Below are 27,859 nucleotides of genomic sequence, written 5' to 3'. Positions count from 1 at the left end.
TGAAGAGAGGCTATAACATTATAGTGGTGTAATTACTTTACAATGCTTTGACCAAGAAGGAAGGAATTTGAGAAAGGAAAAGTGTTGTAAATTTCTGCAATGGTAATTTATTGTATTTTCATGTTTTGAAACCGTTCCTGGTCTTGAGTTTAAAATCGAAAGTACAGTTTTGAAGGAGGGATCTCTGGTACGCCTCCGTTTTGAGGTGAAATGGCAGTTCAGAGTTCAAAGTTCATGTTTCATAATAATAGTTGCGTATCAAGTCTATTTTAAACACGCTATAATTATCAATGATTTGCTCTCGAAATCACTCAAACTATTTCACCAGTTCTGACATGTCGCGCCGTACAGTTTCAGTCCAGGGAGAAGTAGAAATGGGAAGGAAAAAAAAAATGTTGTGTGAAAAATCTTGGCTCAACTTGTCAACAGCCTCCGTGTGCTTGTTGATGATTTTCAGTGACTGCAATAAAGCCAAATCAATTAAATCTTGAGACTGAGGATGTGGTTTTTCTGCAGCTTTTCCTGGAGTGTATGGGAGTTGGGCGCATTACTTACCTGTTAAGTGCTCAAAGGTAACGAGAGAAACAGAGCGCTCCAAATTGCTCCGATTTAATTAGCTGACACAGCCGTCGTTGGGCAGACTTTTTCATTTATTTATTTTTTCGGTCGTCGCGATCAAAGCGTGCAGTGGCAAAATAGTGCTGGCTAACGTTTGATTTTTCAGCAAAGTTTGAGGCGTTAACTGATGACGCCGAGTTGCGTGTGCACACCCATTTTGTTAAAGAAGTGAGCTGAACGCACTCTATCTTTATCAAACGCGCCCCCTTCACTTACCTCACGAATATTGCTTCATTTTTTCCCCCCAAAGTGTTCTCGCTACATATTTACATTGTGAACGGAATTACATTAGATCCCATATCCAAAACGTACTATTACAGCCTGATTTCTGGCAGTTTATATGCTAATGTGCTTGGGCGGAACGGATGATTGAAATTAATAATTACAACGTCGGACGGTGATTGTTAAGCAGCGGAGGTTTTAGACAGACTTACTGTTAATAAGGTGTAACACAAAAACACTCTCGATAAGTGCAGATCTGCATCAGATCCATCAAGATGCTATATGCGCGTCCATGGACATGAGCTTTTTCATCATGCCCCGCGGCCCTTTTGTCTCCACACTGAATCGTACCAAGGGCCTTGAATGTATGCTTGTAGTGTGTGTTGTAAGCAGTATTTGCATATTCAAGATGTACATTATTCAAATGGCTGATACTGCTCCTTTCATAACCATGCCTCTTATGTCTGTTCTCAACCCCATCCCCCATTCTCACCATTTGAACCCCCCTCACACCCACCCCAAAACCCTCCCACCACACCCCACCCCACCTTGATTAACTAATGTCCAATTCGGTGCAGCGTGTTCCACGAGCTCGCCTCCTCACGCAGTCAGCTGATTAACCTGGAGCCTGCCTGGTGAAGTTGCAACCCTCGTCTTCCCGTCTTAATTCCTCCTTTTTTTTCCTTTTTTTTTTTTTAATGCCCCCCTCTTCCTCCTCCTCCACCCCTCCCTAGTCTTTGTTGTGGCGGCAGCAGCAGAGCATGCGTTGCATTGGCGGTCTGAAGCATTGTGTCTGATTTCCAGCAGACAAACTGACCTCTGGGGATTTATTGACAGCAAACTCCACAGAGGCAGACACAGAGCTGGGGGCATGGAGGCAGCCAGAGAGTGGGGGGTGGAGGGTGTTGGGGAAGGTTTGTAAGGAGGGAGGAGGGAGGAAGAAGAGTGGGGGCATAGACGGATGGAGAGATAGACGGGTAGGAAGGGAAGACGGGGAGAGGTTCAACGTGATGAAACAGGAAACAGGTAGAGGCGCAGAAAGAAAGAAACCAATATGGGGGAGGTGGGGTACGAACGCTGAATTTAGTTTGATTTAAATTTTTTTCCTCCCCTTGGAGTATTAGCAAGTGAAAGAAAATGGCCGCCTCCTACAAGGATCTAATTAATTTTGAAGGATCATCAGCCCCTTTAGTCCAAGGCAGGGTACAGGAGGGAGGGAGGGAGACAGACCCCTGGGCTGATTAGAATTCACTGCAGGTAGGCGCTGGCTGCTGCTCACCCACTGTGTCACGGCTAAAATGGAATCACTGTTGTGAGTGGCAGTCTGGGCAACTGAAGCCCGCTTCCCTTGGCCTACTCCTTTGTTGCCAGCGTTCACCTCACTTTCCCCATTAGGCAGGTGGATTTACATGTCTGGACTGGTAGAAGCAACATATATGTGCGCACTGTCGAGCAGTAGCCACAAAACCCAACCATGGCACCTGGACAACATTTGCATCTCAAGCTAACCCCAGCAGGAAAAAGGAAAAAAAGTCAAATATTTGACATTATAATGGATAAAGAAATTTGACATGTGGGTGTGCGGTCTAGTAAAAAACAATTATATATATATATATATATATATATATATATATATATATATATATATATATATATATATATATATATATATATATATATATATATATATGTGTATATATATATATATATATATATATATATATATATATATATGTATGTATATATATATATATATATATATATATATATATATATATATATATATATATATATATATATGGGGGGGGTTTCCTTTGACTTTGGAGGGTTTCATTCACACGCAACAGGTCACAGTTTGGTTAAACATAGTTTCTAACTTAGCAGCTACGCCAGCGCTCAGTTTAGACTTATATAAATATATATATTTATAGTAAACCATCTGTATGTGTTATTTTAGGTCACTCACATAACTTTATAGTGAATAGAAAATGGCTAAAGTTATATTTCATATGTAGGAGGTTCATTTTATAATAATTTTTTTAAATCCAGATCAAAACTGAAAAACAACCAACTGTTTGCGTTTGGTTGAAAGCATGATCCATCTGAGTATTGTGTGATCACCATCTGCTCCTAAACATGTTATTACATGCCTATATCTAATCATCAAATTTGTAAGTTGTCACGAACATGTCTGGAAAACAAGCACTGAGCGTCCCACAGAGTGCAGCGCTTCTCGAAGGGAGGCCCGAGACCCAAGCAGTCCGTCAACTCAGCCATTTCAACTCAGTTACACTTTAACTGTACTTTTTCCGCCCAGATTTTCTGCTTCAGTGTGCTCAATTATAACGACAATGATCATCTTCGGGCCACATTTACACATTAACGCGTGTCTGTTACCTTGGCATAGAAGAGCAAAACCGAATGCAGCCAATGATCCTTCCACACGAGTGTGTAAGGAAAAAAAAAAAAAAAGGGAGGTCACTGCTTAAAATCTCATAGTTTCTGTAGGCAGGCTTTACTTCAGTGTCTCAAAGTAGGTGTGCTGTTGGAAAGTACTCGAGAGCCGTAAAAGAATAATTTGCTCCAACATTAATGCGCAGGTCTGGTCAAATCCTGGCCCCGTTCTGTTCATTCAGCAGCACAGAGTAGTTAGTGGCGTTTTACAGAGCACTTCATGTTCCTGTTGTAGCAAAGCGTGGCTGCTGCTGAACGTCTTTTACAAAAGAAAAAAAAAATTGAGTGTCAGAAATATCATCCACCCTCAAATTAATGATAAATATTCACATCCAAACATGCCGTGAAAATTTCCAGGTACTTTAAAAGCTTCACTGGTTGCATTACCTGATGGCACTTTGGAACAATGTGGGTCTAATTTGTTTGGTGGAGGCATTTTTTCACTGATTCAATGCATTTTTTTAACCCCCCTTTTCCAGTTCCCTGCTCTTGAACGATAGCACGAGTGTGCGACTTAAGTCTGATGAGTTTTATGTGATTTTGTGATTTTTTTTGTCTTCGGTTTTGGGGTCAAACATTTGCATACTAAATGTGTTTGTACAGTGTGAGAGCAGTTGTGTCAGACTTTCTTAGCATCACCAAAGCAGCTCATCACATGCTTAATGTTGTTGAATGCCTTTCTTGTGTTTTCAATGAAAGCCTTGTGTGTTTAATATTTGACTCTTTTCTATTATTACAGCTGAAAACGTTGCTTTACATCTGTATGAGACATTGTGCCGTTTCATTTGTGGATTTGAAAATGACAAGGGGAACAGATACACACACGCACGCACACGCACACACGGATGGTGAATATGACTGAGACCTTTTCCAAAATATTCAAACAAAAACAAAGCTCTTTACGAAAAAAAGTAGATAATTTTTTTCTTTGGAAGGGTGTGGTTTTATTGCCCAAAAGCTCAGGCAACTGTGTGTGTGTGTGTGTGTGTGCGCGGAGGGGGGGGGCGAGCCAATACCAAAATTATTTTCAACCTTGATTTGTAGTTTTCAGTCATGTGAACTCACCGACGTCCATTCATCCTGCTTTTTAAAAACTCTTCACACATCTGTTGCAGCAGACACTCCTGCTAATGTGGCTCCTGGTTCATTAAGGGAGTGGCAGTATCGACGAGGCTGTATGTGGCATTAAGATTTGTCTTTGTCTTTTTCCCTCTCTCTCACTCTCACTCTCTCTCTCCCTCTGTCTCCCCCCCCCTCCAAACACTGTGGCAGAGCAACACATGATTTGGACAGAGAGGACTGACAGCCTTGCCTAGCACCAGGCCTCTGATCAGCCATCTCCACCAGCAAACTGAAGCTTGACCCGCACTTCATCACCAGCCACACAAGCATCTTCGTAACAAAACGTCATCTAACTGTGAGTACTATACTCCTTTCATTTTTTTTTAAAATAACGTATTCTTCCTTAACGTTTCATTCACTGAGCTGGGAATTAGCACTAATGCGTTGTGTTGACACTTTTGTACTGCCTCTTGCAGTAATTTTTACCTAAATTCTACTTCACTGGTTAAAACAAAATCTAGTTTTTATCATTTGACCCCCCAACATTAATTTTACTTCTACTCTCTATATAATAACATTTTAAATTATAAAGTGTTTCTTCAAACGTTTCCCTGTGTATTCAGCAGTAATTTGTTCAATTCTGCCTCATATTTTCATTAGCACTATTTTTTAAATAAATTAATTCACTGACAGATGAAGTGTAAAAACCAAAAAAAAAAAAAATCAGTATAATATTCCACTTGGTTTTGTATGTTTTGTGAGGTAAAAATGAGGGCAATTTTCTTGGTTTCAGCACAAGTTGTGTTTAATGATCCTTCAAATAAGGTCAGCAGCTGTACTTTAAAGCAATAATTATACTTAAGTATGTTTCTGCGCTAAATAAATATATTTTTAAAGCAGTTGATGAACAAAACAGACAATTCTTACACTTCCTACCTTTCTCATTTTTATTCCTTCAGCTGAGGACATGGAAGAAAAGCACTTTCATTTATCTCTCACACTGATCAGCCGGGTCACGTTTTAGTGGATCCCTAGGATAGTTAGGAAGCGCCATCACAGTGAACACATGGCTAACAAAAGAGGCCTGTTTGTCCTCTAAGCCCAGTGCACCACCTAATGGTGTTTGGAGGAATTTCAGAAATACACACTGATAGAAACTTGGAGTAATTAGATGGGAACCATCTTAATTGTCCTTCAGTTTGGCGATGTGGAAGAAAAATTTAGCTCAGATGCTGGAATTACTGGATTGTCTCCTAATACTATGAGAATAAACTGAAAGACCGCCCCCCCCCCCTCAGAATTAACACATTTGTCTTATTGTTTTAGACATTCTCCAAAGAATTGTATTATTTTTATTATTTATAACAGGCAGTTATATTGAATTCGTATTCAAACTGATTGCTGTGTCATGGTTGACGACATTTTTACACACAGTTTAGAAAGGCAATTTCCTTGAATGGATAAAGAGCTTCTTATCATATTGCCTTTGGTCATAACTCTTGTATTCCATTGTGCAAGATTTTATTAATCCTAATTTATCAGCGACGCTGGGAACAATGACGATGTTTTGTTGTTACATGTGAAAAAAAGGTGCCGGGACTTTTAGTGTTGTGTTCAGTCAGGCATGTTGCTTCCTGCTTGCAGGTGACATCAGTTGCAAGGGGATGACCGAGCGCATTCATAACATCAATCTCCACAACTTCAGCAATTCTGTACTTGAGACCCTCAATGAGCAGCGCAACCGTGGGCACTTCTGTGACGTGACTGTTCGGATCCATGGAAGTATGCTGCGAGCTCACCGGTGCGTGCTGGCTGCTGGAAGCCCCTTCTTTCAGGACAAGCTGCTCTTGGGCTACAGCGACATTGAGATCCCTTCTGTGGTCTCGGTACAATCCATCCAAAAGCTGATAGACTTTATGTACAGTGGGATTCTGCGAGTGTCTCAATCAGAGGCTCTGCAGATCCTCACTGCTGCCAGCATCCTTCAGATTAAGACCGTCATTGATGAGTGCACACGGATCGTGTCCCAGAACGTGGGCCTGGCTGGGCCAGGGGGGTTCCCTGTTATACCGGGAGATTCTGGTCAGGAAACACCCCGCGGCACTCCAGAGTCTGGCACCTCTGGGCCCAGCAGTGACGCAGAGTCAGGTTATATGCAAGCAACATCACAGCAAAACGTGGATCGTGCATACACATCTCTGTACTCCTACCCTGGCCTGTCTCTGCAGAACGGCACCCGCGAGCGCTCCCTTTACATTAACCCTCTGTCGACGAATTACGATCCAAATCTTAGCACTCAGAAGGACCAGCAATCTCAAGATCCGCCCTGGATGAACCGCATCCAGGAAAGATCTCAGCAGGTTGATCGCTTCATCTCCACAGCCGAGTCCACTCACTGCCGCAAGCAACCACGACCGGTACGCATACAAACAGGAGGCGTGAAAGTAAAGCAGGAAGAGGATGATGAGTACAGCTGCTATGAAACTATGGGGGACTGCCAGGACGACACTGACCAGATTGAGGGTGTAGAGAGTGAATCCAAGGTTGAAAGTTTTGACTCAGGGGTGAGCTCCTCCATTAGTACTGAGCCAGATACAATGGAGCAGCAGCCATACCTGACTGGCTTTAGCCGAGACGGTGGCGGGGATGGGCAGCAAGGGGAAGGAGTTCCAGTGCAGATAGAGGTCAATGACTCGTCCCCAGAGCAAGTGCAAAAGACAGAGGACGGGGACACATCCCACAGCACTAGTGATAGTAGCATGATGCAGTCCCTGCAAAACTCAGTCAAACTCAGCCCTTTGTCCCAGTACATGCGCCAGCCAGACACCAGCAATCTAAGGATGCCGCTCACCGTGACCAGCAATTCCCAAGTGATGGGCACTGCTGGAAGCACCTTCCTGCCCACACTCTTTCCTACACAGCCGGCTAGAGACCACAAGCCTTTCCTTTACCTTCCTGGCCAGCAGCAACCCCAGTTTGTGGCAGTGCCGCCCCCCGCAATGCCATCATTCCCCAACCCTATTTCGGTACCGCAAACGCCAGCTCAGCAGCAACAGGCTGCAGGAGGAATTGGTCAGGGGGAAAAGAAGCCCTATGAATGCACTCTCTGCAGTAAAACCTTTACTGCCAAACAGAACTACGTCAAACACATGTTTGTCCATACTGGTAAGCGAAAAATATTTTTAATCAGTTGAATTTTCTTAGTTAAGCAATAATAATTCATCACTTCTCTAGGTAATGCCTCTGCTTGTGAATGCTGAAAGCTTTTCGGTTTGCCACAGTCTTTTTCATCTGAAATTCATTCTGATTACGATGTTTGGTGACAGTACCCGAGCTCGCTAATCATAAACTATTCAGACAAATTTTGTTAGTGCAGGAGCAATATGCCAATGCGGAAGAGCTGGAAAAATCCAAGGTTACCACACAGGGTGTGAGGTTGTAGTTTGTTCACACTGCGGAAACAACCAAATTATGTATACTGTACATACTGATATCTGATTTCCTGTCTTCGGTTTTCTGCAAAACATGTGGGTGTCATAGAAATGGCTGTTTGAATGTAGGAACAAGTGTAGGTCAAGTTTAGATTAAAGCAGAAAAACGAGGTCTCGACCATAAAAAGTCAAGTTTTAGGTATTTGCAAAGTTACATCTTTACTATTTACATACAGTACAAATCAGTATGTAGATTTATGAGAGGCACTGTTGCACAAAGATAGTTGCCAAGTTCTAGCGTTGCACTGCACTGTGGATTATAGTTCCAGTGTAAAGCTGAGGCCTGTCGACACATTTCTGCTGTCTTATTACTTCCAGCATAATAAATAATAAACCAGTACCCATCCTAGCAATTTAACTAAATTACTAACTGATAAAAAAACAGCCCAAATCGCATTCGTTAGGTCACGGTTGACTATTATCTTTGCCATCATTTCTGTTTAACTTGCAATGCAGGCAGAGTGCTCGTGCAGCACATCGTTTCACTGTGCACCGCTTTCCTCCAGCACTTAGAACCTTATCAATCACATGCTGTAGAAATCATCATCACAGAAAGAAAGAATAAAATATCGTATATAATTAGATGATCTTGTTAAAATTGCGTACTCAAATAGCCATTATTATTCATTACAATCCATCGCTTGGCCAGAACCACTTGTCATATGAAAGCTATTTGAAACTAAATTTCCTGTTTTACTCGCATAATTGTGAGCAGCAGAGTGATGACAGATTGAGAAGGAAAATAAATCACAGATCGATTAATTCCCCTGGACTAGATCTGAACAAGTCGTGGCTGCCGATGATGGATCACCTTTGTTAATCTCGTAAAAATTATATTTTTCAAAATCCACAAGGATGCCAGCGTGATTTAGTATAATATGGCGCTGCTGTCCATATGAGAATACATCTAACGCATGCACAAGATAACATCTTTTGTTTGTTTATTAAGCAGGAGTTACAAAGTACCCCAGCAAATGTAATATATCACATCTTCACAGGGCACATTGACGCGGCGCACTCAAAATAGCTAAAAAGATAATGATAACACGTGCAGCAGAGGTAGTGTGTCATTTTTCTGCAATCAAAAACCTGTCAGAGACATAGAGAATGCTTTTCAGCGGTATGAATCACTGTACTGCGAGTACACTGCCCCCCGGGCAACACAGTAAAATACCTGTTATGTATGTGCTGCTCATGTGTTGTGACCCTGAAAACTGACCTCTGCAAGGGCCTGGGTCGGGTCAAGTGGAAACAAACAAAAAAAGACAAAGCAAAAGCAGAATTTATTAGCTTCGTTAAATGAAAGCAGGTGGCAACACATTCATTTATTCAGCGCGGCAGAAAAGCAGTCGATACACAGAACTTCATTAACTTGCGCGGTACAACTTGTCTATTTGGCGGTGTTATCAGTCTCCTTCTCCGCCTGTTCATTTTACGTTATTATTGATATGTTAATATTTTACAGCCCATAATGTCAGCAGAGACAATTATGGAAAATGATCTTAACGTCGCGACAAAGTGGCAGAAATGCCAAATAGATGCATAAAATATTGCTTTCGCAGTCCTGACATTTTAGCCCCACTTTTCTGCGCCGTCATTACAGCGTTATTATATTTTTGTAAAATACTTCAAATGTATCGTTTTCTCGCTTTTTGTGTTTTGTTTTTTTAATTTGCGCATGTTGTATCAGAGCAACTGTGACGAAACCTAAACCTTTCCCACGGCGCTGTAGCATTTGTGAAACCAAGTGAAACCAGCATCACAATACAGCAAACGCAAGTTTAAATAATTCTAGCCGGAGGTATGTTCCTGTACTGGAAAAGTAACCCTTGTGGCTTTGGGCGTCTGATGTTGCTGTACAAGTTGAAGTCAGCTGATCCTGCCATGTTTTTTTTTTTCCCTCTGTGTAGGGCTTAAGAGTCAGCTGGCTGTGTTTCAGGAGCATTTAGCGTCAAAATTTGCCTTGATTCAATTTCCAACTACTAATTTGCTCCAATTTTTTTGTAATTAATAAATCAGACACGTGCCTTCGTAATGGCTGATTTACCCACAGCGGCGTGCACACCCTGAAATCTTTCATTAAAAATGACCGCGCCACACAGATCTCAGTGAATGTCCCTATTGAGGTGGATGTTTATGTGATAAACAGATGGAGCTAAATTAGCCTCAGAGAAAGAAACCAGAGAAAGGGTGAGAAGGGTTAGAGTTATAAGAATTTTCCCTCGAATCAATTTTTCTTTCACCATTCAGTAATTTCACGTGCGCCTGGTCTGGAGATACATTATGAGATTTTAATCATTTAAAATGTTTAGTAGTGATTTTTTGACACCCATCTTGTCCATATTCCTAACCTAATCCACAACTTTCTTCCCCCTTTTTCCCCCCACCCTCCTTAATGCTTTTGTCTTGCATGCACATCCAGGTGAGAAGCCTCATCAATGCAGCATCTGCTGGCGCTCTTTCTCCCTGAAGGATTACTTAATAAAACATATGGTGACACACACGGGGGTGCGGGCCTACCAGTGCAGCATCTGCAACAAGCGCTTCACCCAGAAGAGCTCTCTCAACGTCCACATGCGGCTGCACCGTGGAGAGAAGTCCTATGAGTGCTACATCTGCAAGAAGAAGTTCTCACACAAGACCCTGCTGGAGAGGCACATGGCCCTGCACAGCACAGCCAGCGCCATCACTGGGCTGTCAGGGAGTGCAGTTACCCCGGGTCCTGTCTCCATTCCCATGCCTATGGCTGTCCCTGAGCCCGGAGCTGGGGTGGTTGCCCTCGCCATGCCAGTAAGTGGAGGTGCTGGAGTAGGGGCTGGGGTTGGAACAGGAGTGGGTGTAGCTGCAGAAGCGAGCTGCCAAGAAGGGACCACCTACGTATGCTCCGTCTGCCCTGCCAAGTTTGACCAAATGGAGCACTTCAATGACCACATGCGAATGCATGTCTCCGATGGATAAGTACAACTAGATAAACTTCTTTCAAAAAGAATGACAAATAAAATGGCACTAGATTTTCCTTTTCTTATTTTGAGGTATGAAGAGTAATGAGTATAGACACTGGCACATTAAGTTTCCCAAAAAAAAAGATTTTTTTTTTCTGTTATTCTAAAAGAAAAAAAAAGATGGTGGCCTTAAGGCTTAGTAGTTTGATATTGATCTACTGGATGGATCCTAACTACAGGCCTCTAAATGTATGCTTTCCTAAAATACTGATTTATGTGTTGAACACTACCGAAAGGCCTACGAAAGAAACACATACACACAAACACACCTTTTGTGTCGACATGTCTGAATGAATATACATGTTTGAACGTTCGTGCATTTGCCTGTCTGTTTATCCAAGTGTGTGCGTGTGTGTGCGTTATCGTGTGTGTGTGTGTATGTGTGTGTGTGTGTGTACATTGCCATGAAATATATATCATGGCAGTTGTGAACCCATATTGACCAGTTTGGAAACTTTAGATGTCCAAGCTTACTGTGGTATAATTTACAACAACAATAATAAGAAAAAAAAAAACACCTGGGGTTGGGCTACATATTCCCTCTAAAAATACTGATGGTCACAAGATTGCCTTCTTATATGAAATAAAAAAAAAAGGAGAGTAGTTAATTTGACACTGGGTTTTATTTATTCCTATTGTATTAAGGGATTATAATGCAGCCATTGTCAAGGTACCAATTTCAATCATTGTCCTGAAATGTAACACCCTCGTCAGCGGTGACGGGGGCAGATATTTCTCACATGCTTTATAATTATTGTCCATGCATTCTGATGGTAAAGATGACTAAATTACGGTGTGTTGATGAGACAGTATTTGAGCAAAAATCTGTTTCTTTTTTTCTGAAGTTTGGAGTTTAACTCATTTGCATACACTGCCACTAATATCTTCAAAAGACTGTTAAGGCTATTAGACCTCTTCCATGTCAAAACATAAGAAAAAAAGAAAGATTGTTTTTGCTGACGGTTTTTATTTAGCCTTTCACGCTCATAGTTTTGGCAGGTTGGAATATGCGACTAAACTCTCTCCTTCATAATTGCTGCTCCTCAACTTGCACCTGACTGTTATGGGATATAGATTAAAAAACAAACAAACAAAGATTTGTCACTTCAACTATCGTTGTTATTGAGTAGCCGATGTGGTTTTAATTTGATAATTGAATTTGAATATCGGGGAGGGGTTAGGCTAGTTGTTGATTGAAACAGTGTTGTTTAGGAGTGGATCATTTAATTTGAATCAAATTTGAAATTAAAGGAAACGTCACCCCTGATCACAGAGCACCTGTATAACCTGTTTAATGGTATTGCAAAGCTATTTCAGCAGATGGGAGCTAAATGCATTGCTTTTCATGTCCTAGCTCTCCCTGAAGGCTCAAATAGCGTGCAGTGTTTTGAAAGGAAATACAGTCTGAAAGCAAAACAAGTAGCTCCACTGACTGATTGCTATCACACTGTTTCATGGTATACCACAAGTTGCAAATGGACTTTGTAGACAATAGCATACATTCCTAATTTTTCTAAAACCTAGACACAGCATGTACAGAATAGATTTGGAAGCTAGTGTGTGCAAGTTGTCATCCCTGCATCACATCACTTAAGGCTCATTTCTGATATTTCAATTCTTTTTTTTTGTTTTTATTGCTTTTTATCCAAAATAGGACACACACAGACACACACACACATACACTCGGACACACACACACACACACACACGCACACACAGACGCACGCACGCAACTGCCTGCAACTGCAATCTGAAGGATTTGCTCATTTATGTGAGCAAACGCTTTCGTAGTTGTATTATTAAAAGAATAACTAACTGCATACGGGGGTCTTAAAAAGACTCGCTGTCGATTTTTTTAAAAAAAAAGTGCTACTTTGCACATTTTCTTAAAATGCCTGTGCTTGATATTTAATCATTTTCCTTAAATGAACTATGATTTTCTTTTATTCAATTTCAAAGGAAAAAAAAAACAACTTTTTTTTTTAAAAAATCTTGATAAGTGGACTGCATTATTTTCTTGCATATATGTTGCACTGCTTAAACCAATAAGTGCACTACTGTTAACAGAGATATTATAGTTTTAGAAAAGAGGATTTTTTTTCTTTAAATCTAACATTTGGTTGTAGAGTTCACATGTAATAGAATAGCTTTGTTTCAATTTCTTCATTAAGTACTTCAGCGATTCTTGGCTTTTGTTATTGCTTGCAGTTACCTACAGTATATATACTTGTGCCGTGTTAATGCAAGCACCTGTTTTTATTTAAACCTGTACCATTATGTGTGCTCATCTATGTTTTAACCTTTGAATTCACTCTTCTATGGAGTCAGCTCCCTGTAACAGTTTTATTCAACTGCATTTCTTTAGTAACAGAGCAGAATTTTCCTATGAGAAACATCCAAGCCAAACAACATTAACAGTGCAACAACGACAGTAATAATAAACAAACTCCCGTCCGACGCTGTTGGCGGAGGTAAAAAATAATAATAACTATTATTATATTATTAATAATAAAACATTTATAAAGTGTGTGTGTGTAACATAAATGGTATGTGTCCTAGAACAACTTTTTTCTGTGGGGTTTAAAGGTGTAGGGGAGGTGATGGAATGCGGCTTCTTTGATATCTGTCCGTCAGTCGTACACAGTTGTGTCCCTTCCTTAGTGTCCGTATGTCTGTGAGTGTCTGTGTGTGGTATATAGCCTAATCAAAATGTTGATAAGTGGAATATCTGAACTGTAGGGCTTCCTTTGCAATATGCAGCGCAGGTACTATGAGAAGCAGCTCTCCAAACCTTTTGGGCTAATAAGGCACCTGTAACAGTTGTTCGGAGGATTTTACTCAAGCTTAGGTCAAGTACTGTTGACTTCACTGTACCAGATTGGAGAAGTTGTGTCAAGCATTTTTGATGCTAAATTTCATATAATTGCTACTAGATTTCACATCACTGCCGAGTCGGTTTCAGATGAAGTCAAGTGACGAACACGTGAGACCCGGTGATGTCGGGATTCTGGATTCTCCTGGTCTGAAACTGAAATAAAAAAAATTATAAAAAAAATCGGCCACACTTTAGAAATACACTGAAAAGCCGTGAGGTTAGTCCTCAGTAAAAGTAGCACATTATTTAACATTTGATTGGGCCCGTCTCTTACGGTGTGCATATAAGCCTAAACTACATGGTTCCTGTTTGTAGCTGTTGTTGCCAGGATGGCAATATTGCTGCATGCTAGTGCTATATTTGTCTCTACACAGCACGTGGAGGGTAATCTCATGCCTTAACAGACAATGCACTAAATAGAAATATGTAAGCAACTGCCGAGATCTCTTTCCAACAGTATTGCCACACGTATGGCGCACAGCTCATGATGTTGGTGTTTGTTGTCTGTTCAGTACCAAATAAACACTGCCAAACTAACATCATCACTTCTTTAACAGCAAAGGCAGAGACATTAATGAAATCGTTTCAGTGTAACGTGTGTATTCAGTAATCTAGCATTCCTTCATGGCACCGAAATTTTTACATATTTTGTGTAAACACGTATATCAAATGCACTATTGACTGTAGCTAGATGAGTACAACCAGCTTTGTGGTATCATTGGTCTAAATAGTAGGTTAAGTAGCTTGATGTTGGTTTTCTTTTCCTTTTCTCCTCCAAATATTTGATTTCACAAGTTCACTATCAATCGTTTCTCTCTATCACTTCTTTTGGAATAACAAAAGTAGCCAATCTCAACGTTATCTGGATGAGGGCTAAATAACTCGTCCCGTCGTCAGTTGACTTCTTGTATCATAAGGTGTTTGATAGCAGACCAGGCTCGGAAGGGGAAGCACCTTCTCTCCAGTGTGTTATAACGTGCTTAGAGCATACCCAGGCTTCCTCCCCCTCTGTCCCCTGTCGCATTAGCATCACACGCTCTTCACTGTCCATAGCTATATATTCCTTATACTGCTTCAGATACTCGTGGTGGTGCTTAATTCTCTTTTCTCAGTGTTGCAAAAAAAAAAAAAACCCCAAAAAACCCCAAGTCAAAAATTGTTGAAAAGTTGCAACATTATCCAGAAAAAAAAAAGTCCTTATCTCAATCGTGCTTCTTCTAGTTGTTAGACTAGACTTTATGTTTGCAAAGTGTACGCATATTTTCCTGAACAAAACATATTGAAAAGTAGATACTAGTCTTGAGCCTGCAGCTGTTTGTATTGTGTTTCAGATATATTCCTGTTTATGTTTTGTTTATCGTAGTGTAGAGACACAGGGTCTACAGTACATTGTTGTCCTTCTTGCAGTAAGTTTAATTCATTGTTATACTTCTTTATTTCGGAGTTCCTTCTGCTTTTTTCTGGTGGTCATAGTGGTGTTGTTTATACATACATAGCTTCGCGCGACTGAATAAAGAATAGTCGGTTATTTTTCACAGTGTATTATATATATGCATATACGCTTTGCATTTAGTTGAAAACAAGGAAATGGAAGATAGTAATGGTGAGGGTGATACTGAGTAAGGAACAGGTTCATTTTATTCTGATAAGCATGTGTCTGTCTTCCTGTTTGTCTTTAAGTCTGTCTCCACACATTTTAAGTCAGATTTCTTTTATTTAGGCGCGAATAAAGTCACAAAAGTAGAAAACACATGAACGCATTCATATAATACTTAACAGCTTTTTTATTCTTTTCGTTGCTTTTTTTGTCCTTCTACAGTACACATAAGAATGAAATAGATAACTTCTTACAAATAAACTATATATATTTTAAGTATCACCATCTCCACACAGATAAAGAATACATTTTCAGATAGTTTGATAAAATTGCAGCTAGAATATACAATACCTTGTGTGATATAGGGAGTACGCCTATCAAGTGCCTATCAGTACATACAGCAACTATACAGAATATTCATAGTTTTTCTCTCCTACGTTGCACAAATACAGAATATACACAGTGGACTAATGAAAAATAGACTATTTATACTATTACTGCTAAAAACCTGGTGGTTGTGAGTGCATAAGAGAACCCTTTAAATACCTGAAATGTTCTATTCATATACAGTAAAGACTACATCAGCTAGTTTTATTTTTTAAACGTACATGTATACAGTTTGGAGGATGAAAAGATTTAAAATGCAATCGCGCACGCCTTTGATTGGTTGGTTTAGATGGCAGTTGGAAATTAAAATATGAAATCCTAATACTGGATAGCCATTTTGTTTTCCTGTCACATTGCTCTCTGTCATAGATGAGGCTTTTTTTTTTTTTTTTTTTTTCAGTTTTTCACATTTGCAAACAAGCCATATACTGTACTGTACTGTATGTTTGGGGAGAAAGGGCAGTGGCATTTTGTGAACAGCAGGGGGAGCCACACATCAGCCAGAAGAGGTGAAGTTTAAACGAACAAAAAAAACCAAGTTGAATCGTTGAATATTTTTGATTCTCTTTGTTGGTCATTATGGCCGTTGCATTTTTCATATTACAATAACATCTATGGGAATGCCAGTAGTTGCCTCCTCTGAGATTACATGAATGAAATGGTTTGCAGTCTGTAGGATCTGAAAGCTGCTTTAAGGTTCCTAGTTGGCTCCAAAGTACACTGTGTGCAAATCACACCAGGCGTGCTTTGACCTTGATGGCAGGCCCGTCCAAATGCAAGCCAATGCCCAATTTCCCCACAATGATCATTAAAGTTTTATCTTATCTTACAGCCTTGTTATTTATGTGCAGCTTGGAATCGTAAAGGGCAAGCAACGAGCAATGTGGTTAAAAAAAAAGAGAAAAGAAAATGGTTATTAAACATTAGACTGGCCGGTTTTTATCACCGCAATTTGGAAATAAAAAATGAGATGCCAAATTGAAAGTTTTGGCTACAGATAAACAGCTCTTCCCTGAACAGCAGTCTTTAGGTGCTTGGATGAACAAAAACTAAGAGAAAAATACGGCAGAATGAAAAACCACAAATCAAGTTTCAGGACCGAGTGGCTCTGAGATAAAAGGTTTTGTGATGGCTTATTATTTTGTCCCCTGTGGACTAATTACCACAGTTTTCTCTCTAACCTTCTCCATCCTAGTTACGGTGCCAAATTTGGGGAGGATGAGGGGAGACTTTAAATTCTAAGAGTAAGAGGGAAGCAGACAAATATAAAGAAGAAAAAAAAAACTTCATTTTTTTCTTAAATGCGAAACATTTTATAACATTAAATGCAGCATGCCAAAAGAAAGTGATTGCCTTTATTTTGAATCTTTGAATCCTCCATAATGCATAGTTTTCAATTAAATTAGGAGAAAACAGCTATGATTAACAAATATACACTTAGTTTCATAGACATTTACTGTTAAAACGAAGCATCACAAATATAGGCAATGTGATATAGCTAGTCCCTGTCATTCAACCATCACACTATGACATCCTCAGAAACAGCATCCGTTGTGTTTGAAATTTAAGGGTTTTACAGACATAATGAAGCAGCTGTTCAGATTTTCAAGTAGACACAGCTATACTAAGCTATTACAATATCTAGATTATATTTACTATTCTCCGAACATGCAGTTATTACTCTACCCCAGATGTGTTGTTTTAAAAATAAAACACCATCTTCAGGTAACTACCATCGAACAGTCCAAATAAAGCATGCAGTCCTGTCTACACAGCTTTTTTGTTTTTTTTCAGTGGGGGAGTACTTTGTTATCGAGTCCCTCGATAACACGCATTCAGTATCTTTTCTTTATCACACTGATGAGGGGACTTGGACTCTGAAGAATAAACACTGAGCCTCTTTGTATTCTCAGTCACTCTAGTCTTTTTGGCTTAGTTCAGCTGGATGAGACGATTAGGTTAAAAAGTGTGCAGCAGCGTTAACTAAAAACATGCATTCCTGTTCAAGAGCAGCACATTCCAACTCAAACCAAACATTAAGGAGAATTCCCAGCACTTAATCGTTTTTACAAATCCGCCGACCGTGTGGTAGCAAACTTGCTTATCACAAGTTTAGCAAAAATTTACATTTCCCTAAAAATGATCCCATTTCATTTATTTATTTCTTAAAAAAATTTTTTAGATCTCATCTCGACATTTATTTCAAACTTTGCCATGAGATCACAAACCCTTATAAGCTCTGACCACAGCTAACGCTTGTGCGGACTGGTTTTATAGACAACATATACACTATGCTATCGTTCTGCCTCTCTCTCTGTGTAGGTCACTCTTTAATAGTGCAGAGACATTAAAAAAAAAAGGAAAAAAAGTCGAGGTTCCTTGCCGTGATGTTGGCCGTGGTCTCGGCCAGCTCGTGGTCTGCCATCACTGAAGACTTAGATGAAAAATTTCAGCACTGTATCTTCATAAAATGGGCAGGTAGGGGTAATTAGCAAAACGGGGCCATGGTAATCATTAGAAGTTAAATAAAACAAACAAACCAAAGAAAAGGTTAGGACAATTTTAAGTTTTTGAAGAAATTAATATTTCTTTATAATGTGTGTGGGGTTCCTACAATTGGGCTAGATTGCCACCGTTATTATTATTATTACTATTATTAATATTAATATTAATATGATTGATTTTCTTTGTTTTTAATCTCATGGCAGGGTGCTTGTGAAAATGCATATACGTTATGTCACTTGTTTATAGTTTTGTGGTTGTGTTAATTTGCCTATTGTAGACCAAAATAGATTTTCTTTTTTTAAAAATAAGAAATGCAACAAAACATAAAAATGAATCTGACACAATAGCTGTGATGTAAACTATTGCATGTTAAAACATGTATAAGATTGTAAATGTTGCATTGTTCCTCTGGCAAAACATAATAATCATTGGTTACGTCTTCTATACACACATTTAGCAAATCAGTGTACACCTTTTCACCTTCACATTGGATTGTGTTTAATATATTTAAGGCTGTCCCTAGTAACTAATCTGACATTGTAACTTAAGAGTACATTCAGCCATTTATACTTGAGATGGACCAAGATGTTAAGTTTGCACATATTTGTAAGTTGTTTATTAAGCCAAAAAAAAAAAATGGAAAAAAAAAATTATACACAACTTTAAGTCTCAGCAACTCAAATCTAGTTTAGGTGCTTGTCACCTATTAACAAATCGACCTTAATGTTCGCTGAAAGAAAGGCTACAAAGCCAGCTGTCACTGCGCAACAAAAGTAAATTCAAACCAAACTGTAAGATGGATTTCAACATCGCGATGTGATTAGGTATTATTTATCAAAGTGATTCAAAAAAAGAGGGGAAAAAAGAGTATATTTTTGTAATAGCAAATGTAAATCATTTGGCAACAATTAGTTTTATAACTATGAGGTCCAAATCTGGGTAAAATCTGCTGTATTTGTTCATCCTGTGTATTCAAAATAGGAAATTGAATTACTGTAATTCAGGCAGGGTTTTTTTTTTTTTTTAAATCAAAACCTGGGCCGAAAATATTAACATTTAAAATCCAAAATTACACGCACCCTTTTTAAAAAGCAGCTTAGGTTTGATTTTGATTTTTCTTCTTCCATCGTGCTTTCAGGCTTTTTGCTGTCATATCATGTACCTAGATGCTTTTGTAAACATGCACATGAGTTGAAATTTGAGATGTGGTTATAAATATGTGTATATTTTGTCAGGCTTTTTTTTTTTTTTTTTTTTTTGCCTATGTTAGCTTTTGATTTTACTATTTCCCTTCATAAAAAAAAGAAAAAAAATGACATCTCTTATATAGTTATGAACTTGGCAGAAGTGGAGCTGTTGTAGTAAAGTTAGTTAACATCACAACTAAGCAACCCTGAAATATATGCTGCAGTAATGTGTTCAGTTTGTTTTTGATAATTTATGCTCCAAGTTGGTTTGTATGTTGTTATTATTGTTGTTATGAAACAAGCTTGTATGAAATGTATTGACTGCTGTTTTGAAATAGGGGATAAAGTTTTTTTTCTTTTTTCTTTTTTTTTAAATGTATGTGCAAGGATGTTTTTATAATATGATTTGTCAAACACTGGACTGGAGTGAGTTTTCCAACATTTCCAAGTTGAGAGATGTATTTGACAGACATAACTGCACAGGCAACACCCGTTAGCACCGATGTGAGCTGACAGACAAAGCACACCCTCCCCCCGCTGTACACGGGAGGGTGAGTAACATGGCCGCCATCCTCCCGATCAAAATAGGAGTTATTTGGATATAAGGAGTTACCATATTTCCTTTTGTGCTGGTTAATTGCATTCAGTAGGTGATGGGTTATATATAAATATATATATATATATTTAATAGGAACTATTTATTAGGGATGTCCTTCAAAATTGTTGTTATGGCATAGACTGGTGACAGATTTGTCTTTCTTTTCTGGAAAAGAAAATTCATAAAGGGATACCACTTCACAGCTAAGTAGTTGTCAGAATCACCCGATATGTAGAGCAGATTTAACAGTTGCCTCTCATTACACCTACCACCACTTCTCAAACCAGATAAGAGATTTGCACTAGACTGATTTTGGTCTTATTCTATCAAAAGCAATATAATTCACACGACACATATTTGAACCATAGTATGGGACGCTTGTCCCCACCATGGGAATGCTGAGTAAATGGTGATATTTGACGTGTTTTACTTTGTTTTTTTTTGTATTCAAAGGTACAGAATTGGTTTTTTAAATGCACATGACATCCATATATTGCTGTTTGTAGCAGGGTTCTGTTTTTTCTCCCCTCGCCCCTTTTTCCTTCTTCTTCTTCTCCTTTTTTTTATGTTAAATTTACCCAGCAGTACCCTGAATATTAGTGTCCAGATTTGAGGGGCATTAAAACTGTTGTTTCCTCCTGTGATTGTTTTGGACAAATCAAGCAGCTCTTACAGATCCGAAGTGAGAGTAGGGATGTTATGAGGGATGGAATCGTTCACCACGAGTCAGTCGTCTTCATCACACAGCCAACATGTTTAGAAATAAACACAAATGCCAAAAGAGAAACCCAGCTGTCCACCGTCGTGCACACCTTTCCCTTAAAAACTTTGAGTGATATTTTTCTGGGATGTTACAGAAAAAAAAAAAATGCTTTAAAACGAAACAATAATGAAAAAACGAAAATCCAAAATGCATCTCTTTTTTTTCTTTTTTGTTCTTCTTTTCGTCAATGAACGCACCATCATTGGCTGCTTATGTAGAGAAGCCACCAAAATGTATCATACGTCATTTTCAATTAGTGTCATTTACCGACAGCATTAGCGATCGGCCCGAACGTCACTATATTTTTCTGATAAATAAGTGTAAATTTTTCAAAAATTCACAAAGAGCAAAACGTCACCATTTTATCTGGATGTAGTAGCTTTCCTGTTTTCACCGCTTTGTGGTGTTGTTGAAAGATGTTGCGGTTTGTCTAAATTTGTTGCGTGTTAGAGGAAGCATAAGTATGTGCCTTCTTGTAATCTCCTTGGTGAGCTTGTTATTATTGAGAAGCTGAAGCCAGCCAATTGTGTTTGCACTAAAACCAAATTGCTTTTTGTGATGTAGACTATTTAAGCAAGCTTGTTGCGTCACTTTAACCGTACAGTATGCATGAGGGTGAAATTGGTAAGTCTAGGGCTAGAGCTCTCATCTGTTGACCTGTAAACCAGTGCAGCTTAGAGGATCTTGTGAATATATCTTGGCTTAGTTTCGCATTTAGTTTTCAAATTCCATCTCCTTACTCATCCAGTTTTTCACAACAGTTAAAGGTAAAACGAAACAAAAACAGAAAAAACAACACAAAAAAAATATCAAATAACACATACCATTGTACCGATACAATACAGCTTTTACTTTCACATGCCACAGTTAGAGTTACACAACTGCAGAAGAGATATTCATTTTTCTGAATCCATGGGAACGCATGAGTATACGAGGTCGCCTCGAGACTATTGGTCAAATTCATTTAGGTCGTTTTTGAAGACTTGTATTTATTACATATTTCGTTGACATCTAAGAAAGGCCTACATCATGCTTTTGAGTCTTACAAATGCACCTTATTCATGTCAGTCCATGTGGGGTAAAAAAGGAAAAAAAAAAAAGGCTGGCAGTGTAATATCTCTGATTTTAGCACCTTACTACACAGCATGTTTTCACTTTATGCCAGTTTAACTATTCTTCCATATGTATGATTTCAAAAATAAATCTCATTCTTTGTGAAATTGTTTCATGGGATGTGCCAAAGTTTGGAGGCGATCTCCCAAGTGTTTATGCTTATCATATTTTTTTCTCTCCTCCTCCTCCAGTTATAGCAAGGGTATGTCAGAACTTTCCTATAACAGTGTGTGGAATCAATTTATCTCAGCAAACAGTATCATTACTTGCCATTTTACAATAAGCCCTGTATTTCACATATATTTACCAGTGATGTGTATTTGTTATTATAAAGAAAATAGCCGTAAAAGCTTCATTATGTTACATAATATTGTGACTTTTTTCGAAAAACTGTGAAGACTTATCTTGCATATACTTTATACAGAAGTATTAAGCCTTAATACAAAAGACTAAAAAAAGTGTGGAAGAATAAACTGATTGTTGCTAAGTAAGGATGATTTTTGTAAATGTTACCAGCACTTTTTTTGTAATTTTCACTCTCTGAGGTATTGTACAAGTTCAAGCTGTTTGTGAAGTTTGATTATGAAGGAATAAAAACTAGTACTTTCCTGTACTTCACAGAAAGTCTTGTTGCTGTTTTCTTTTTGTGCTCTTTTATCTTTGGACATTTTCTTGTGAATGAATGCCTGTGTAGTAATAATAATAATAATAATAATAATAATAATAGAACTCACATTTCCCAACTGCGCTGCCACAAAGTACTAACATCCAGTTAATCCTTAAAACCAGATAGACATATAGATGAAATGCTCGGAGTCAATTTATTCGAATAAATTACCCGTCGTAGCTAAAATTAAGCTCATAAATAATATTAGCCTGGTGTGTTGTGGTGCGTGTTGATTCCAAACACAGTTGGAAGTGACGAGATAATGAACAACAGGCTGGAATGTATCCCAGAATGCACTGTGCAGAAGGCAGGGAACACCCCGGACAAGCTGTCAGTTGGTTACAAATCTAACAATGATTAATAAACAGTCGCAGTCGTACTTCACACCTACAGACAATTCAAGAGTACAGTCCACTTGACTCACAAGTGTTTAGACTGTGGGAGGAAACTGGCACGACCAATGTGGAAAGAGCTACAGAGATGATTTCAGCAGGAACCAAAGAGCAGGTGTGTCCCGTTGTTAGGTGTGCGTTTTTACCCCCGAGCTGCTGCAAAGTACAGCACGTGGCTGCGCAAGGCCGCAGATGATTCTCAGATACGGCCATATCAAACATGGTTTGCTCTGGGGCTTTTTACACTGATTAACATACTGTGTGTGTGGACGGAGAGCAACCCGAACAAGATCAATATGAGCTTTTATTGATATTCAGATTAGAGCTATGTGCTGCAAACAGTGCTCCTTATTTCCACAAGCAAAGTTAAAGAAAAAACAAATGCCAACCATGCGCTTCAATAATACTCATTAACAGATTAGCAGATGTCTAAAGAATGGATAATATGACAGGTGTGATCTGGCAAAAACATTACCCAGCAAGAGCAGACAGGGAGAAGGCAAGGAAGATAATGTGTACTGTATGCATTTTATTCAGATGCATACGTTATTGGTGTTTATGACTGCAGAATAAACTTGTATAGGACAAACATAGCTCTACTGCCTTGGCAAATCATTCCCTTTCTTTATATGGCTACACCCATGCTCTCAATACAAACAGGAAAGTGATTTGCCGGTTTTTTAATTCATATTTTCAAATGATTTAAAGGTGAATCTCTCGTCAAAGCAAAGTAAAATGCACATGGTTTCATTTAAATTGATTTAAGACACTGAGCAAACAGTTCTGTATCTGTCCACTTTATTAGCAACTTTATAAACACTTTAACATTTGTTATTTTAAATGCACTGGACAAATATTCTTCCTTTACTTTGTCAGGCTCTTAGTGCGCTTTATTGTAAGGTGTTGTACTACTTTTTTTTTCTTTTTTACAATGTAATAGAGGAACAACAACATTTAAGTTACAGTGTTACAGTACAAGCTACAGTTACACAGCATCACTCTGGAATGCATCAACGCCTCTTTAACCTTCTGAAACGAACCATACAGGCAGCAGGTTTCGCTGTATTGAAGTAATAAGTCCAATATAGCAAATACTGGCTGTTTGTGATGGTTGTTTATCTCGGTTGGGTCAGGGTGATCCTTTGTTTTGTTGTCATAATATTCTGATAAGATTTAAAGCCTGTTTGAGCTTTAGACACTCCTCATTAAGAGACTCTCAGTGGGAGCAGTTTAGCAGAGCTTATCTAGTTTCACGCTGTATGCAACTGGCGCCCCCTGCTGTCCACATTCAGTATTTCGGGCTAAGTAGACAGAAACCAGATTGTACTTTGAAACTTGCGTGTGTGTGCGTGTGTAAGGGCCTCTTAATCGCTGCCTTATCTTTAATCTGACTTTTCATTGGGTTAAAAAAAAAAAGCCATGCCATTTTTTTTTTTTTTTACATACCTGCCAAGTTTACCTTAAACTCTCTCTCTCTCATAATTTATATATCTATATAATCAAATTATACCTATGTTAATTTACAGCATGTCATATAGGCTTTATTACTTATGAAAAATGTAGAGGAAGTATTTCTCCCATAACACTCTGCCTGGCTACAGATACGACTAATAAAGCAAATGTTCATCTAGCCAGTCATTTACAGCTCACTTAACATGCGCCACGCCTTGTAATCATGTTTGCTATTTAGGTTGACAAAGCAAAACCAAACTTCATACATCGCCAAAGCAACTTATGATGGATGTGAGAATAGATTTGAATTCAGTTGGTGTCTTGGATGCATGGTAGTCATTCTGTTCTACTAGATTTAAGAGCAATATTTATTCAGACACTGAATATCCAATGAGAGGGATATCTTGAACTACATATATTCTATTTTATATATTTCTCTTTAGATTCACATTTTCCAGCTGTTTGAGTAACTAAAACTGCAATACTGTCAATTTACATGTGCTGTGAAAGATAACCTAGAAATAAAGCCTCAGTAAGGTCAGTTTACAAGCTATAGATTGTGCTACTAACAATCTGAGTGGCACAACAAAGGAGGTGACACTCAAGTATTCTACTCTACAATCCTAGAAGTGGCCACGGTCAAATGCAGAAAGGCTCAGGGAGAGATAAGCGTGAGTAAATATAGCCGTTGGGTGTAATCCACTTCGTGCATTTCATTATCCAAGTGAGTGTTCATCCCATGCTATAACAGTATTGGAGACAGTAGACATAAATTGTTTAGTTTGTTCCCCAGAATAAATTTATTCAAGTTGGGACCATACAAACCTAGTGAATGACAGGAGGAGGTATCATATTTCTTTTTAAACAGGAATGACATTGGTAAACAGGGTGTGGAACGTTTTAAAATCAAAGATGCACAACGTACAGCCATCTCTCACTATTGGTGAGAAGTTTGTTCCCATAAATAAGGCAGAACGCAGAGTCCGTAGAAATGGAAAGTTATTACATTTAGCCAAATTGGACAGTGATGTGACAATGAAGATTTAGATGACCTTCTTCAGCTCATCGTACAACACCAGCACGAAGGCGCCGCCCATGCCTCTGAGCACGTTGGACCAGGCTCCCTTGAAGAAAGCCTTACCACCCTCATCGCGTGCGATCTTGCGCCAGCAATCAATGGTCCCGGTGTACATGATTTCAGCTAAGGAAGGGGAAAAAAAAAAAAAAAAAAAAAAAAAAAAAAGAGTTAGCTATGAAATAAAACTCAATATAGAACAGATCAACTGTAACTTCTTCATGTCTAGGTGATGCGTGTTACAAATACACTCACTTCCTTTACGTCCGGACTGCATCATCATACGTCTACGGACAGTATCGAAGGGGTATGAGGTCAGGCCAGCAACAGCTGTCACAGTCTGTGCAATCATCCAGCTCACCACAATGTGGGTGTTTTTGGGGTCTGGAAGCATTCCTGCAAGCACAAAAGGAAAGGTAAATTATTTACAACACCAATAGATGCAGATGAATCGCTTTATGATCAGTGCGAAATAAACATACCCTTAGCTGTATCATAGATGCCGAAGTATGCAGCCCTGTAGATAATGATGCCCTGCACAGACACATTGAAGCCCTGGTACAATCCTTTCAAGCCGTCAGACTTGAAGATCTTCATCAGGCAGTTACCCAGACCTGAGAACTCTCTCTCGGCTCCTGCCTTTCCCACATCAGCTGCCAGACGGGTACGGGCGAAGTCAAGGGGGTACACGAAACAGAGGGAGGTGGCTCCAGCAGCACCACCAGAGGCCAGGTTGCCAGCAAAGTACCTCCAGAACTGCGTGCGCTTGTCGACGCCATCAAGGAAGACCTTCTTGTACTTGTCCTTGAAGGCAAAGTTGAGGGCCTGGGTGGGGAAATATCTGATGACATTGGCAAGGTTACCTCTCCAGAAGGAAAGGAACCCCTGCTCCTTGGGAATACGGACAACGCAGTCCATGATACCCTTGTACTGCTTGTCAGCTGTGATCTGCTTACTGGCATGCTGGACCTGGATTAAGAGAAAAGGAGAATCACACAGACTGAGGTTAAAAATCAGGAAGCTAAGGAACCATTTTACAGCGACAAGGTCCCCTTGTTGTGACCTTGAAGCTATAAAAATTGCAGGAACCACAAGAGAAATCCTTACACTGATATCAGTAATTAATGATAATGACTACCGTGTTGAATTGTAATCTGACTAGTTAATTCGGACGTGGTTAACCATCTATTAATTAAATCATGCTCACACAGACAGACACTAAGCCTCAAATAACACAAATGTCACTAAATGCAGGGTGTAATACAATGTCGTTGTGCAGGCTGAACAAGAAGGGATGTAAAACCTGCTGACCTGGCTGTGATTGACTACCACCCGGCCTTTAGCTTAGCAGTCGCGCTAAACGCTGGTTAACATCCGGGGGTACATGGGCCACCACAATGATACGCCGCCAAATTTTACCGAGAATACTATAATCATGTTATCCCCGTTTAACTACAGTTGAGATACAAGCGCTTTAAATAATCCGGACGACTTGCCGGCTGTTCGTACAGAGTGTTCCCGTGTCACTACAACTTTGTCCTTTGTTAGCTATGCCGGCTAAGGTTAACGTGTAATAAAGCTAGTGTTAGCAGCCGGGCTCGTGTAGGTCATTTCCCCATCCTGTGGTGACCTCAAATCCTTGAAGCAGTCACTCTTTATAGTTTCACCGTTTCCACATAAACATTATAATAAGCAAGCTGCAATTAGTTTAAGTACAAGCTACTCAATTAGTATTCGATTAATAATTTTAAATGGCAGTGAGTAAGATTACACAAGCTAGCCGGCTAACGGCTTTCCGCCAGTCAAAGAGTTTTACCTGAAGGAGAAGCTTCACTCTCTCGATAGGGGCGACGGCTGTTTTGGAGATGGCAGCGGAAATACCACCGGCCAAGAAATCCTTGGCGAATGAAACAAGTGTATCATTCATATTGCGATGTTCTTGATGTGTCTTTCAGGTAACTAGAAAATACTATACGCCCCTCTGCCCTCTGCGGCTGATGGCCTGCACCGACAAAATGGCCGATCGTGTAGCTGCGCCGGGGATTTATTTTACATATTAGATCGCGATACTACACGAGAACTAGCCTCCACGTCACGCGCTGCTCCGCCAATAAAACTGTCCAACTTGTCTTGTCGTCACTTTACGTAGTTGTCTCGACCCCAGGCGAGTAATTCCTGAATTATAATTAAATTCACGTGAAGTTCCTTAATTTAGACCGAAAACCAAAATGAGACAGAGCGTGTTCTCGTTCCTTTTTGGCTTCCTGCTCAGAATCACTATCGTGGGTAACGAGACAGTTTCAAATTCGTGGTGTGAATCATACCGTGAGGCTCATCTATCAAGGACCTTAAAGATGCGTAATCCCTACAATTATTAACGGCATATTACCTGTTATGAA

The 27,859-nt window shown here is 39.3% G+C and overlaps 2 protein-coding genes across 2 annotated transcripts in view; one reads left to right on the top strand and one right to left on the bottom strand.

Annotated features, from left to right (window-relative positions):
• Positions 1–22,191, top strand: part of zbtb20 (zinc finger and BTB domain containing 20) — a 33,587-nt gene extending 11,396 nt beyond the window's left edge. Inside the window, exons 2-4 of the mRNA XM_063488417.1 lie at positions 4,567–4,711; positions 6,001–7,521; positions 10,270–22,191. Coding sequence (XP_063344487.1) covers positions 6,021–7,521; positions 10,270–10,805 — 2,037 coding nt within the window. The 5' untranslated portion in view covers positions 4,567–4,711; positions 6,001–6,020 and the 3' untranslated portion in view covers positions 10,806–22,191. The remainder of the gene's footprint in view (positions 1–4,566; positions 4,712–6,000; positions 7,522–10,269) is intronic.
• A 2,967-nt stretch (positions 22,192–25,158) lies between these two features.
• Positions 25,159–27,482, bottom strand: si:dkey-251i10.1 (uncharacterized protein LOC100038774 homolog). The gene is made up of 4 exons (XM_063485822.1): positions 27,277–27,482; positions 25,943–26,429; positions 25,716–25,856; positions 25,159–25,586 (listed from the first exon to the last, which is right to left on the bottom strand). Exons 1-4 carry the CDS (start codon positions 27,385–27,387, stop codon positions 25,429–25,431), a joined length of 897 nt encoding a protein of 298 aa, XP_063341892.1. The 5' UTR covers positions 27,388–27,482; the 3' UTR covers positions 25,159–25,428.
• Positions 27,483–27,859: the final 377 nt, after the last annotated feature.

The sequence above is a fragment of the Pelmatolapia mariae genome, linkage group LG10_11 (genome assembly GCF_036321145.2).
Source record: "Pelmatolapia mariae isolate MD_Pm_ZW linkage group LG10_11, Pm_UMD_F_2, whole genome shotgun sequence".
Lineage (NCBI taxonomy): Eukaryota > Metazoa > Chordata > Actinopteri > Cichliformes > Cichlidae > Pelmatolapia > Pelmatolapia mariae.
Note: the sequence above shows the minus strand (reverse complement) of the source record. Positions and strands in the feature narration are given on the sequence as shown.

Excerpts from the sequence above, each read along its gene's own strand:
- si:dkey-251i10.1 (XM_063485822.1), bottom strand. The coding sequence starts at position 27,387 with ATGAATGATACACTTGTTTCATTCGCCAAGGATTTCTTGGCCGGTGGT. Across the intron at positions 26,430-27,276 it reads GAGTGAAGCTTCTCCTTCAG|GTCCAGCATGCCAGTAAGCA; the intron begins GTAAAACTCTTT and ends CTCTTAATCCAG. Across the intron at positions 25,857-25,942 it reads CATCTATGATACAGCTAAGG|GAATGCTTCCAGACCCCAAA; the intron begins GTATGTTTATTT and ends TTGTGCTTGCAG.